This window comes from Perissodus microlepis, chromosome 5, assembly GCF_051167445.1.
Source record: "Perissodus microlepis isolate ML-2025 ecotype Zambia chromosome 5, ASM5116744v1, whole genome shotgun sequence".
NCBI classification, from domain to species: Eukaryota; Metazoa; Chordata; class Actinopteri; order Cichliformes; family Cichlidae; genus Perissodus; species Perissodus microlepis.
In genome coordinates this window covers 17592431-17607085 of record NC_140465.1, presented here as the reverse complement: position 1 = coordinate 17607085, position 14655 = coordinate 17592431, and the positions used below count along the sequence as shown (strand labels likewise).

The 14655-nt window shown below is 39.1% G+C and overlaps 1 protein-coding gene across 1 annotated transcript in view; it reads left to right on the top strand.

Annotated features, from left to right (window-relative positions):
- Nucleotides 1-14655, top strand: part of LOC146387062 (guanine nucleotide-binding protein G(i) subunit alpha-2-like) — a 57858-nt gene that overhangs the window by 31825 nt on the left and 11378 nt on the right. Inside the window, exon 2 of the mRNA XM_084928394.1 lies at nucleotides 10149-10191. Coding sequence (XP_084784520.1) covers nucleotides 10149-10191 — 43 coding nt within the window. The remainder of the gene's footprint in view (nucleotides 1-10148; nucleotides 10192-14655) is intronic.

Here is a 14655-nt window from a genome sequence, read left to right as displayed (position 1 = left end):
CCAGGCCTCTGGTAGAGGACCCGAGCTATATATATATAAATAAAAAATTTGTGTGTGGGGGGCGGGGGGGTCCCCACTTTTGCAGGGAAATAAGATGGAAACATTAGTTTAATCTGCTATTATCAGCTGTAGTTGTGAAGTATCTGCTGGGGGGATCTAAGTGTCAAAAATGTTAGCTGGGACTTGTCAGTCTGTCGTAAAAACAGCTGCTGTTTCCTTCTGTGTGTTTTGTTCTCTACATCCTCAGAGTGAGCAAGGAGACAGAAATATTTTGCTCCAGATGTCCCCCTACCTTCTCAGAACAATGCTCTCCTAATACACTTTCAAGGCTGACTGTTCCTACAAGTGTCAGTTTTGATCTCCTCTCAGACATATCTCAGCCTACCTTTGTGTTTTTATCCTGTCTCTTATTTTCATTTTCTCCTAGAGCAGCTTTTTACATCTCAGTCTTCTACTGAAGCCACGGGGCTGTCTGTGCAGCATCCTTACTTTCAAGTAAGGGAATTGCTTTGTGACTATTCAGTGTGTCTCAGGCTAGAGTCTGATATGAAAACAAAGCAGATATTTATGATGAGCCGCACAGAGACTACCTACTTAAAATTTTAATAGATTTCATCTGCCATCTATTATAAAGGCTTCGTTCTTTTCTCTCCTGGCTCTTGAGTCCTCTGATATGCCTTACTTAATCTTTACCCTTCCTAATTCCTCTAGAGGCATATTATATATGTGGTTCCATTGTGACTAATTACTTTAGAGTTGCAACCACCACAAAGTGCTTCAAGCTCTGTTCCTTTATTTTCTGTGTTTATGGTTCCCTTATCAAATACATTACATTTGAAAATTATTGCTTTCTTTTTCTGCCTCTAGAGTCGGTGATGTTAATGATTAATCAATTTTAACCCTGAACAGAGCATTACTGCAGGCACAGCGCAGGGGGTTTTCCATAGAAAATATTGTTGCAGTCATATTGTTGGAGAGCTGAGGTTTTGCAGCTCTTCATCTTATTATTATGGCGGTTTTGTAATTGAGGAAAAGATTAAGACTTTTTATTGGGAGGCTTTTAATGATTAATGGATTTTTGCTTGTTACTGTGGATAGTAATTGCGTAATAGAACTTGCATGTTTGTAAAATTTTAATCAAACATTTTCATCCTCCACCCTGATCATTCAGTCAGCATACATGCAGGGAGTGGAATTGGTCTTCTCTCATCCCTGGCAGCAGTTGTCAGTGTGCTGTCCAGACGTGCTCTTTGCCCGAGGCGTTGTAGCCATCTGTCGGATGAGACCAAATCGCTGTCCCCGTCTTTCAAACAGGCAGATATGTATGGGTATATCTGTGTGTGTGTGTTTTTGTGTTCTACAGCTTACACATGTTCATGCAAGCTGCTTCCATTTCCTTCTTGACTGGTTTTGAGAATAGGAAGTGGCACGTGCATTGTTGAAGTCCTCAGGTCTGGTTTCTACATTGGCACATTTCTTAACATGTAGCTGAGAGGCGCAGGCGGCATAGGGCCACTCACTGTTGGTGTGTAGGCGGCTGAGGACAGCGGGAGGAAGAGTCTGAGAAGTGGTGGAATATAAAATAAATTTGATTGTAGAAGAGGGAGAAATTAGTTATGAGTTGGGTAGGGGACAATGAATATTTTGTTGTATAAAAGCTCCATGTACATCCAAGAGTTCAGGGTGTGTTGGTTTTATCTTCCACCATCTAACTCTGCCCTTCTCTACTTCAGTTTCTTTGAGGTCCTATTGCTCACTTTATTGCTTTAGTGTACACTGTCATAAGCTGTTTTATTACTTACTTTCTGTTTCTGCTGTTTCGTGTAATGTACTATATGTTTAGATATTAGTAAGGAAATTGTGAGAATTCACACGTCTTGTGCTATTTGTGCATCTGTGTATCTCAGACTGGAAAGCGAGGAAAAATAAATTGTTAGAAGTCTCAAGTGAGTCAAAATGCAGACAAGGCTGCAGCCAGTATTTATCAGCACCAAGCAAATATAATGAAAAAATGGCATAGTGTGCTAAACAGTATTAAGTCTCAGTTGCTCTAAGTGGATATTGATTTGAAGCCTTATGACATCCAATGTTTGCCTCTATTATCTTGAGGGTTGAAATAGATTTCCATGGATCAGCCAGTCACCAAGGGGTCACATATTGATTTATTCATCAGCTCAGTTCTGACTTGGGGACAGGATTGACCATAGGGCCATTGTAAATTCAGTGGAAAAATAAGCCAGACTTAATGTATATGTATTCTTTTGCTCTAGTTATTTTCCGGCAGCTACGGTTGTTTTTTCTTTTCTTTTTGTGTGCCTAAGGGTTTAATACAAATTGTCAAGATGGTTAGAAAACAGTCTCATTACACAACGACAGTATGTTTTAAATATTTTTAACAGTTTGTAAAAGCTGCTTAAAACCTCCAGGAAACATACAGCTTCAGTAGTGTTCACAATATCATAAGCACGCACAGTATGCAGTTAAAAGCAATGCAGCACAAAATGACTGCAAGAAAAACTGCCTTTATGAAACTTTAATTGGAATATATTATATCAAAGTGGTGTTTGAAGTGCAGGCATAATAATCCATAGTGTGGGTTATTGTAACTCTGGTGTCAGCCAGGAAGATAGAAAATCTAAATGCAAGTGTTAAAAAAATCTTCTATTCATATCATGTCCAAATATACTAGAAAATTTGATTTATTTGTATTTATTTTCCATGTAAACCACATCAGAATTTCTTTTCTCTTTTTCACTCTAATAACAAAAATCCAAAGTGAGTACACCCCCTCATATCCGGTCGTTAAGTGATGACGTGACGAATCCTACTTCCGGTCCAAAAGTAGTCTGCGTTTAATATGGCTTTTGTGTTGTTAACATGTTTAATGTTTTGTATTTTCTTCTATTTAATCTCAAAAAGCTCCTAAAACAGTCAGGGATCACTGTTGACCTCCCTCGGCTTTTATTACCGCTAATCATTTATTTAAGCTCAGTTTTTAAAACCTTAGGATGTAACTACAGCCCAGCCCATGCAGCAGTACATGAATGACTAACCTCGTATTGTGGATGGATTATCTCAGTTGTTCTCCTGGCTGAAGTTTGATCCTTTTACAGCATCCTGCCATGCGATTACATTTGTTCCTGACCACCGAGAACACTCACGTTAACTTTTATTGAGTGAAAAAAAAGTTAGCTTGTTTATATTATGCTAACATAGCTGTGTCGCTAGCGGTCACGTAGCACATCATTATATACCAGCTAGCCAAACTTCAGTAACCCTACAAACGTCACTGCTGTTTAGTTTTCTGTCTTCATTTATGTTGGAAGTGATAACAGAGCTGTACGTTTTAATTTGTTTCCAAAACCCCGCAGTCAGGACATGCTATATTGTATTTAGATAGAAGCTAGCGAGCTAACTTCCTGCTAACTTCTAACTCCGTTAAATGTCATAAATTCCGTTTTCATGGATGCCTGGATGTTAAACTCAATTGTTACACCTGGTAGAGCAGAACGCTGATCATTTTATTAAAGATGAAAGACTTTAGACAGTTTTTCAACTCTCAGTAATGCCATAGTGATCGTTTGATATATGGACCTGCAGCGGAGTTTAGGCCCAGACACGGCTAGTGACGTCAGACTTAACAACCGGATTGTACTGGCCAAAATGTCCCTCAGACATAATTTTCATCTAAGAGCAGTTGATGGATTTCCTCCCAGCCCAGTTTTTGTGTTCAGTGCTTAGTAAGGAAATTTTAGGGGACTTTTAGGGATTAAAAGAGAAAATGGTTGTACAATAAGAAGGTAAAAGGGAGTTCAATATTGTCTGTTTTGACTCTTCAGTGCCTGTTGTCTGTTGAGATTTACCTTTTGTCATGTTTTTGCTGGAGAAAGGCTATGGCTGCCCAAGTAAGTTGTCATGCTGAATGAAAGGAGGTGGTGCAGTGTGAGTAACTTGTGTGAGCTATAGCACTGATTGCAGTGGTCGCGTCTTAAACATCAACAGCGGGCCTGTGTTCTCAGCTAGCAGGGACCCACACTGCTGTCTTTGTCCTGCTCCCAGTCCCACCAGGATAGATCACACTTGCTCCAAACACATGCACATCTATTCAAATACATAGCATAAAAACTTTAATGCCATGGGAGGTAGGTCTTTGAAACTAGTTTCATTTTCAACGCGATTCATTTCTAACATTAAAATAGTGCTGATGACACAGTGCATAAAAGTTCATCATATCAGGCAGTTGAATCTTAAAACAACAGCAGGAAGAACCTTTCATTTTCTTTCTTGTGTTGTCTAGACTTGTCTGTTTCTTCTTGCTTCACCCAAACGACAAAACTGTAGAGATGGTGTGGGCATGCCGGGAATTCTCACAGAAGCATTAGAGTCATTCCTCTCGTCATGTTTCATTGCTGCTCAAATGTGGGGGTTGATAGAGCTTTGATTTTTGTTGTTGTCTTTTCCCCTCTAAGACCCTGTCTCTGCATAAGAAAACTAAAATCTTGTCAACCCATAGGTTCCTAGGTTAAGAAGAGACAAAAAAATGAGCTAATGGATCTGTTTTTGAGGCTTAATCTGCAAATTAGCCCTCAGGAAATCTCTGTAGCTTGGAGCTAATGACTGCTAATAAGCCAATCTATTACTGCAACCCCTCAGAAAAGTTCAACTCTTTGGGCAGTGGCAGGTGGTGCTGCTGCTGTGTGCATTTGAACCATCATCACATTCTCCCTGCCGAGACAAATGTGGCTCTAATAGACTTAAAGGCTATACATACAATGACTGTCCCTCAAGGGAGTCTGTGTTAGTGAGGTGAAGTTCTGCAGAGATAATTAGTGTTTCCCCTTCATGCTTTGGGGATTACTGTCTGTGTGCTTAATTTAATACCTACTAGTATCCAAACATTAAACCACCTGTTGGCACACAGGGAGCAGATAGGTTTCCCTTAGGATAATAGAGGTAATTGCATTTCATTCCAATATGACATAAAGCAGCTACCAGCTCATTGCAAAAAAGGGTAGATACCCAATTACAGGCAAACTCATTTAGGTTTTAACTGAGTAGAAAACACAAACCAAATGGGTCCCTATACATGATATGGGTTTTTCTTAATCTCTGTCTGCTCTTTAACAGTTAAATTAATGAAACTCACTGGGTGGCCTGGAGCAACCACACGCACAAATGGATTGTTTTTGATGTCTTACATAACCCGGTGGGATTGATGCATTCTCTCCATTTCTGCGATTAGAAGTTCTTCTCTCTGTGGCGACCTGGGACTTGATTGAAGTTTTTTTTCTTTTTGTGCTGATGTAATGTGTGAAGGGAATACATCCAAAAAGTACCGCAGTCATTTGGGATAATTTTCCTTTAACACAAATGTATTAATGACAGCCCACCCCATCCCCAAATCTGTAAATTCAGTCAGTCTCCGAAGGGCTTGTTAGATGACGGTGTGTTGATGTCTCAACACTTTGGCTGGTCGTGCAGCTCTCGATATTTGTAATCTCGTTCGTTGTGCTACTTCTGCTGCTGCTGGGTTGTAGACATGAGTGTACGATTCCGTTTTTACTACCATTTTGAAGAAATGTTGGTACAGAAGCTCAAAGATTCAAAGATTATATACAGGGAGATGTACGGGTCAGGCCTCAACTTCATCCAGCTGCAGCCGGACCCCAGTTAATCCTGTGGGCTTCCTGGCACCTTGTACTATCTCTGTGTTGGTTCTGCCAGTCACATGGTAACCCATCAGTAATCAGACAATTTCCTGAGTCTTGCTGGGAGATTTACAAATTCCCTGCTGCTTTTCCTAGTACTACACATCTTCATGCTAATAAGCCCTACTTCAGCAACACTCGTGCAAGCAAGATGAGCTACGCATGCATGCACACTAACATTCTTCATCTTTTATATTGTGTGTATGTTTGTGTGTGTTTTTAACATACTTATGTGAGAGTAAGCTAAACACTAAAGCTGACTGATCTTGTTCAAATGAAACTGGACATTGGGCACTGGCAGTCCTGTTTCCCCCTCTGTGTTGTTTTTCTCCTCATTTTCTGCCATGAGTCAGACACAACCACAACTGCCGTGCACATTGCCCAGTTGCTAGGCAGTGGGCAGTATTTATTTTCCCCCTATTTTCCACTTTTCTTCGTCTTCTGCTTTTCCACCAGCAGTGTGATGCCTTGCTGTATTTTCTTCATATAATTAAAGTATATGCATCAATTTGTTTGTCATTTCATGTCCTTGAGTATACTGAAAATATATTTTTTTAAAGAAGGGGCTAAGTCTAGCATGTGGGGCAGTTGGATTGTCTGACATTTTGTGTATTCAGTCACAAGTTATAGGTAACTGTGGAGGGACTCTATTCAGCACTGACTCATGAAATGTTTCCAAGCACTAGTATTGAAATGGCATGTGGGAATGACTTGTCTCTGTGTTTATGGATCTGCAGTCTTCTGGACTTCTGTAGTTCAAAATGAGATATGGTGATCAAAGTATGCTGTGAGAAAATAACAGGATTAGTAGTATCAGTGCAATTATCACAGAAAGTATTTGTATTATACGATATCAAAAGCTTCTAGTTATTTGTTAATCAAAGCAGCAGTGGCATCAAGGTATGTGCCAGACATCATTACTCATTTCTGTTAGCAGTTTTAGCTTCACAGGTCAAACTCCAAAGTGCTTGTTTACTACTTTCAGAAGAATCTGTGTGTAGGTGTGGTAAGAGAAAGGCTAGCTATCTCAGCTCTGGTCAGTCGGATTTATAAACTCTGTGTTTTTTCCCAAGAGGGCCCTGTTATTGCTATATAGTTATATTAACTACTAGGGATGGGTATCGTTTAGGTTTTATCCGATACCGGTGCCAAACCGGTACTTTTGAAACGGTGCCAGTGCTTAAACGGTGCTCAAACTGGTGCTTAAAGAATGGAGAACACAAAATTGGTCCAAAAACCTCTCATGTTCAGCTGTTTCTTTTGTAAAAAGATAACAATGTTAGCCTTTTCTGCAGCTATGGGGCATATATGGTATCACTCTTGGCTGGAAGCAGTGCTTAAACAATGGAAAAAACACAAACTTTGTCCAAAAACCTCTCATGTTTAGCTGTTTTCCACTTTTTCTTTGGTCATTTTAGCCTTTTAGGCCAGGGTAAAGGGAGTATCTGCCATCAAAACAAGAAGACAGCCGCATGTAACTACGACAGTGTTTGCTAGTTCACCTTACATGCATTAATGTAATAACGTGGTGAGCCTACTCAACGTAAATTACACACGAACAACATTAAGCTACTCACCCAGAGAAGAACGGCTGCTGCTGCCATCATCATCCGTCATCATTTCTGCTACACTGGCAGGGCTAGGGGCCAGGACTCTCCTCTTCGGGTTTTTGGGGGATGTTGCTAACTCCGGGTCCGATAACAGGCACCACACCCGCAGTAGATGTGCACGGTGTGAGGTCTCGCATCAAGCTATCAAATACGGCGCATTTCTCGGCTTTTTAAAAAAAACGCTATGCGTCGCCAGGTGTTTCATCAGATTCGAGGTGTTACCTCCTTTGCACTGTATCACAGTATCAGCTTAAAGCACTTGTTGCAGGCTGCTGAGTTTGCATATTTTGCTGTGAAGTACAGCCAGACTTTTGAACGCTTCGCCTTGGGCATTTTTAATCTGTAGCTCTGCTCTAAAAGAACGTACATACCTGGACCCGCCTACTATCCTCGGAAACGTAAAATGATTGGCTAGAATCTAAAGTGTATCACAGCTCAGGAAAAAAAGGCACCGAAATGTGCGCTGCTTTTCGGTCTGGTTACTACCGTTTATGTCAGAACCGGTGCCATCATGGCACCGGATACCGGTACCCATCCCTATTAACTACTAGGGCTGGGCGATATGGCCTAAAATCCATATCGCGGTATAATTTGAAGCACGTGCGGTAACGATATATATCGCGATATATTCTTTTCTTCTGTATAAGTATTTTCCACACTATAAGGCGCACTTAAAATCCTTTAATTTTCTCAAAAATCGAGATTGTGCCTTATGTATGAATTCTGGTTGTGCTTACTGACCTCGAACTGATTTTGGCGTGCAGAAATCTGTTAAAAAATGTTTTAGTACAACTTTGGTAAGCGGCACTTCTTGATGGATTGTCAGAGCATTACAGCTGCCGCAGTGAGGAGCTTCGCGGAGTAATCTGGGTCCAAAACTCCAAAAGAACACAGAGAGTTAAAAACGGTCTAAATTCTTTCATCTTTAATAAAATCATCAGCGTTGCTGCTTTACCAGGTGTAACAATTAAGTTTAACATCCATGAAAACAGAATTTATTAAATTTAACGGAGTTAGAAGTTAACAGGAAGTTAGCTCGCTAGTTTCCACCTAAACATTTCATACCATGTTCTGATTTTTGAAACTAATTCAAACGTACAGCTCTGCTATCACTTCCAACATAAATGAAGACAGAAAACTAAACAGCAGTGCCGTTTGTAGGGTTACTGAAGTTGGACTACCTGGTATATAATGTTGTGCTACGTGATTGCTAGCGACACAGCTATGTTAGCAAAACATTAGCACAGTGAAGCTGGAGGATGAACGCCAACTTTTTTTCCACTCGATAAAAGTTAACGTGAGGGATTCTGGTAGTTAGAGACAAATGCAATCGCATAGCAGGATGCTATACACGGGCCAAACTTCAGTCAGGAGAACAACTGAGATTATTCATCCACAATACGAGGTTAGTTATTAATATACTGCAACAACATGGGAATAGAACAGCTGTGAGAGAATTCAACATTAATGAATCAATGTTACGGAAGTGGAGGAAGCGCAGTTTTTGGCTTTCCCCATATTTCAAAAGTGCTTCATCTCTTTGCTATGACTGTTGGCTGGCATAATTTGCAGATGATAATGGTTGTAGCCGCTGCGATGCTTTCGACCAAAACAGGCGCAGCTTGATGACATCATCAACATGCGCTATCGCGATAGAGCGGTATAGTCAAAATCTCTATCGTTGGCCAAATTTATATCGTTTCTATCGTATATCGTTTATATCGCCCAATCGCCCAGCCCTATTAACTACTACTAAATACTACTGCTGCAGCTTATACAACATAAATAAAACAAGAACAGTCTATGACAGCAAATATGATTTATTCAAGGTTAAGTATTTGATCTGAACTCTGAGAACAATAATCGATTAAAATGTTGTGGACACCCCACATTTTTATTTACTCTACCTGCATCATTGTTATTTGAAATAGGGAATCAGTTTGTAATTTTTACTTTACACTCAAAGAGCCAGGGACAGTCCATCTTTCTTCCATTTCTTCATAATGTGCCGCAGAGACTGTGTTGCCTCATGAATGCTCCATCATGGTGTGAATTGCAAGTTGCCTCATAACCATGAGGATAACGTAAATTTGAGAATGTCGCAATATCCTGCTGAACAACAGCACAATTTCACCTTTTGTCCACTCAGACATTGCTGTGGTTTTTGGTCATATATTTAATCATAGTACACACCGCACACAAAGCGACTTTAGTTAATCTAAATCTTTGGATGTTTGTGTAAGCTGTTTTTATTGAAAGGCGAACTGCATGTGATCTATTAGTGTCTTCACTTGTATATCATGGAGGAGTAGGAGCTGACAGCTGTCTGTGGAAAGTATCTTGGCCTATTCCTACCCTGGGGCTTGATTGTGCGTGCTGCATGCTGCGTAGCAGTGTATTTTGAGGGTCATCCCATAAAGACTTTACCCCAGGCGAGTACGAGCAGAGAGTGCACTGACAGGCACCCCTGGGTGTAAGTCTGCGTGTAGTGTTAGATTCCTTGTGGCAGATGAGCTCTCTCTGGTCGCCTCAGGCTGTTAGAATAAACATAGTAGAGGATAAGAAAAGCCTATATCCTGTCAGTGCAAGACATTTCCATTAAAATGTTAACTATGATAAAAGTCGTTTCTTGAGAGTGGCTGTGACGTGTCTGCTGTGAAATTAACAGATCCCTGCATTGCCTTTTGAATTCAGACTGTAGAACTGACTTATAGCTGCAGGGGATAAGATGAGGGTCCAGATGTGAGCCAGCCTTACTGGCTGCCTGTTTACATTTCTCAGCTAACAGGAGCATATTTTTAACCTCTGCCTGTTTTTGTTCTCTCTGCAGGTGCTGGGGAGTCGGGGAAGAGCACCATTGTGAAGCAGATGAAGTGAGTGACTGCTCATTGTTTTGCTTTTCCTCCCATCATGAATGCCAATTCAGTATATGTTTTAAGCATAAGTGATTCTATAAGGAATGTATAAATGTGCTATTGGTGTTGTTTAACTATTCATTTTAAGTCCATCTTGAGCCACCTGTTTTCCTTTTGTTTTGTGCGAACAAATTAGTGCGAGAGCTATAATCTTGGAAAAAAACATCACATATTTCTTTTATGCATTTTAATAATGGAGCCTTTAATAATGGCTTAAGGCTCCATTATTAAAAGATAAATAAGACAAATTGTTGCTTTGTGCCACTATAAAACAGTAATATTTGGTGTGTGTGGTTCAATAACAATAAAAGTACATTTAAAGCAGAAATTATAAGGAACTGTATACTGTAGCTAATATACACAGAATATTTATATATTTAACACAAGTGTTAATTTTATTTGTCAAAAGTGATGATTTTATATTGTGCAGGCTAGATGGTTGCTTCATAACCTGAAACTGTCAGACAAACTGATAAGGATACAAGGATTTTTTTTTTAGAGGTTTTGTACAATTACCACATCTTTTTACAACAGATGTGGTAATTGTATGAGAAGCTAGTCGTACAAACACTAATATGGTTTCTCTTGTGTATTTATAGGCTTTGATTACTCTGTACTCATAAATGAAACTGCTGGTCTCTCGCCTGATTCTCACTCTCATCAGTCTCTGAAACCCTCTTTACTCGCTCTTACACTGATATCGAACATTTATTTCTGGTGCACGAGTGCATAAAATACGCATCAGGTCATACACATTGTGTAGATTTTCTTCACTTGCTGCAGCTTACTAAGCACTCATAGTTCTTGAAAACCTGCTCACAGGCACATTAATATGCTTGATGTGGGTTGTTTTTTGTTTTTTTTTATGCATCATTAGCATTAATCCCAGAGTAACTAAAAAAAGAGAAAAGAGATTCAGCATTTTTGTCTTCCTTTGTCAGAGTACAAAATAAATTTAATATTTGGTGTGTGGAATTTTTCCATTACTAATAATGATGAAAAGGAGAATTTTTGTTGTAAAAAAGGTGTGAGACTCCCAGGGGGCCTGCAGCATTACTGAGGGGGTTTCTTTTAATCTAGTTTTGAAAATATTAAAGTACTATAAATAAATTCTACTGGTAGACATCCAGGTTGGGACAACTTAAGCTTGCCAAAATATTTGACATTTCCAGGAAATTACAAAATGAGTGGATTACAGTTTTTTGAGTTCTCTAAAAAAATTCCCTCCGGTCCACAGGGCATACAGGCCCATTTTACCCGCCGGTGTCGCCCTCACAGAAGTTGGGGCAGCCCAAAAGTGACGCCACATCCGCTGGTAAAAGTCAGAGAAAAAGTTAAGAACAAAAAACAATAAAAATGTTCAAAGAATATTGTAGCAAGTACCCACGCCCTCAGTGCCGCTACAGATGGTGACGAGGCTGTGGGGATGTCACTCTTTTGTACATGACACCACAGACCAATACGACAACCATTATAGGCCTTGAAACCAGCAGTCATAAAATGGTTAAATGAGAAAAAAATCAACAAGATTGATATAGTTAAGAAAAACTAAACTAAATACTAAAACTACATGTGACAAAACATTTTAGTTAACAGAAATAAAAATAAATACTGGTCTTTTGAAAAGAATTAAACTGAAAGTATTTTGTGAACTTGGGAAGTTAACTGATATAAAATAAACACAATGATGCTGCCTGATGAGGCACTGATGAGTGTGTTTATTGAGATTTTGGATGTCTACAACACCGAGTCAGCTGCTTTCATGAAGTTTTGTGTTTTTCCTGTAAAACGTGTTGACTTTTCCCAAATCTAGCCTTTGACACATGCCCTCCGTACAGTAATAAAAGAAAACAAAGCAATAGTTAAAAAGACTGAAACTAACACTTTAACTAATAAAAACTAAATTTAAACTAAGCATATTCCAACAATAAAAACTAAATTAAAATAAGAAAATCCACTCACTCTTCTAATACTCTTGGTGTTTATAACTTTTCCAGAAGTCAAACATGTTGTTGCATTTTGATGGATGATGTGCGAGTACTTTCTGTGTTGACATATAAATAAAATCTTGAGGTTTTGCAGACATGTGACCGGTAACCACGTGACGTTAACTTGTCTGTAATTTTGGATGTGTGACAATTCGATGACTAAGCTCCCAGTCATATGCCCTAGAGAATGGTCAACCATCGCCACTCATAAGGGAAAACTGAGTATTCCCTGATTGGTTGAGAGTCAGTCATCTGACTGCCACTGGTTTTTAGGGAAAAATGTGTATTTCCCAATCAGCTGAGGGAAAAAAAAAACACCTTATGATTGCTTTGGTCACTAATACAGTCCCAATCAAAAGTTTTAAGACCAATTAAAAAATGGCAAAAAAAATCATATTTTGCTTGGTTGGACCTTACCAAGGTTCAAATCAGACCTTCATGTTGAAGGTCTGATTTGAAGAAATGGCAGTGACCTCCCAGATCCAGCTGAGTCAGCAGTAGGAAAAATCTGCTTTTCACAGGAACTTGGTAACAGCAATAAGAGAATACGTAGTTTATTCCAAGAAGATATGGTCTCTCGCCCATATATAATATCTTACTGGAACCGATATGTTCCAGATATCAACTGGAAGACAGTCTGGATGATTCCCCATAAATATTTGATTGTAAATAAGGTGAAGGAAGTTTCATTTAAAATTCTACATAAATGTTTTCCAGCCAGTCACTACATGGTAAATTTAAAAGAGACATAAATATTAATTTTACTTTCTGTGGGGATCACAGTACTGTTCTTCTACACAGAGATGCTGGAAGGAATTTAGCAGGTTTGTTATTGTCCATATTTTAAGGGAGTTTTCTTTATGATGGGAAAATGTTTTATTCTGTTTAAGTTCCCCAAGAAGAATGATAAATGTTTTTTTTAATAATAAATTTGTTAATACGTTTAGCTAAATTTTTTTATCCATAAATGTAAGTTTACTAATAAAACACCATATTTCTGTCATTTTCTTAAGGATGTGGAAATGTACATACAATCAATATCAGACTCCACCAACAAAAAGCCACTCAAAACAATATATATATATATATATTTGTGCGCTGTCTATCTTGCGTGCTGCACAATATCGTTTAATATTTAGTATCTACTGTTATCTACTGCTAGCTAGTTTATTGTGATGGTGCTGTATTTATTATGTTGCTCTTTTTTTGTTTGCTTTCTCTTCTGTTTTTTTTTTTCTCCATACAGGTGATCCTGGTGTTTTGTTTGTTTTTCTTTCTTTCTTCCCCCCTTTCTCACCGTCTCTTCTCCCCTCTGGTTTTCTTTCTCTCCCTCTCTTTCTTTCATTCTTACTCCCTGTCCTATCCCCCAGTCATGTCTGTCCCGTTTGTAGCAACCGAAAATAAAATAAATACATAATTATAATAAAGGTCAATCAAATGGTCCAATATGGCAAGGCCATGATGATCCACTTGGTAAAATAAATCCGCTTGGCATCTTTCTTGGCCTTAAGACAACAATTCTGATGGCTAAAGATCCAAACGGGACACAAAACCCCCCCAAAAAAACCAACAATATATATGTGAATTTTTGCGTGTATTCATATAATTATTACTTTTTTCTTTTTACCCCTGGTTTTGTGTGTTCATGTTCTGTTCTTCTGTATACTTCATCTGTTCGTATGTTGTAAACTCATTATTTGTTAAATAAAGTTCTTTAAATAAAAAAAAGAAAAGAAAAGAAATGGCAGTGAGACAAAACATTTTTTTTTTTTTTTTTTTTTTTTGAGCGTGCAATTTATTGGAAACAACACTTAAACTGAAACAGACTGCTTTACAGCTGATCAAACGTTTAGGACCACACCTCCAAAAAAACCCTGTAACACCAGTCATCACCACACAGACGAGGGCCCTAAGTCATGAGGGATGTTCTCTGCAACATTTGGACAAAGCCAGCGGGGTTTTGACACCTCTGCACCTGCTGAAGCTCCATTGTTCCACCGAAGGAAAAAGCACCCCCTTATGGCGCCCCTTCCACTGTGGCGCCTAGAAAACATCTCAGGTGGGATCTGTTTGTCATGCCAGTAACGTTGGAAACCATCAGGACCATCAAGGTGAAATTTTTTTCTTATCAAAGAATAAAACTTTCTTCCACCTTTCAATGTCCCATGTTTGGTGCTCTCCTGCAAAGTCCAAACGGTCAGTTCTGTGGCATTCAAGAAGACGAGGTCTTTGAAGATGTTTTTGTTTTTGAAGCCCTTCAGTCTCAGATGCCGTCTGATGCAGTCGGCACCAGTAAGGGTCAAGGATTTGACAGACACCCAATTGGATCCTCCAGCTCAGTGCTGGTGAAATTGTTTTGGGTTTTCCCCTTGAGACTTTTATTCCATAACCCTCAGGATCATTTAAGAAATTCCAAATGACTGTCTTACTACGT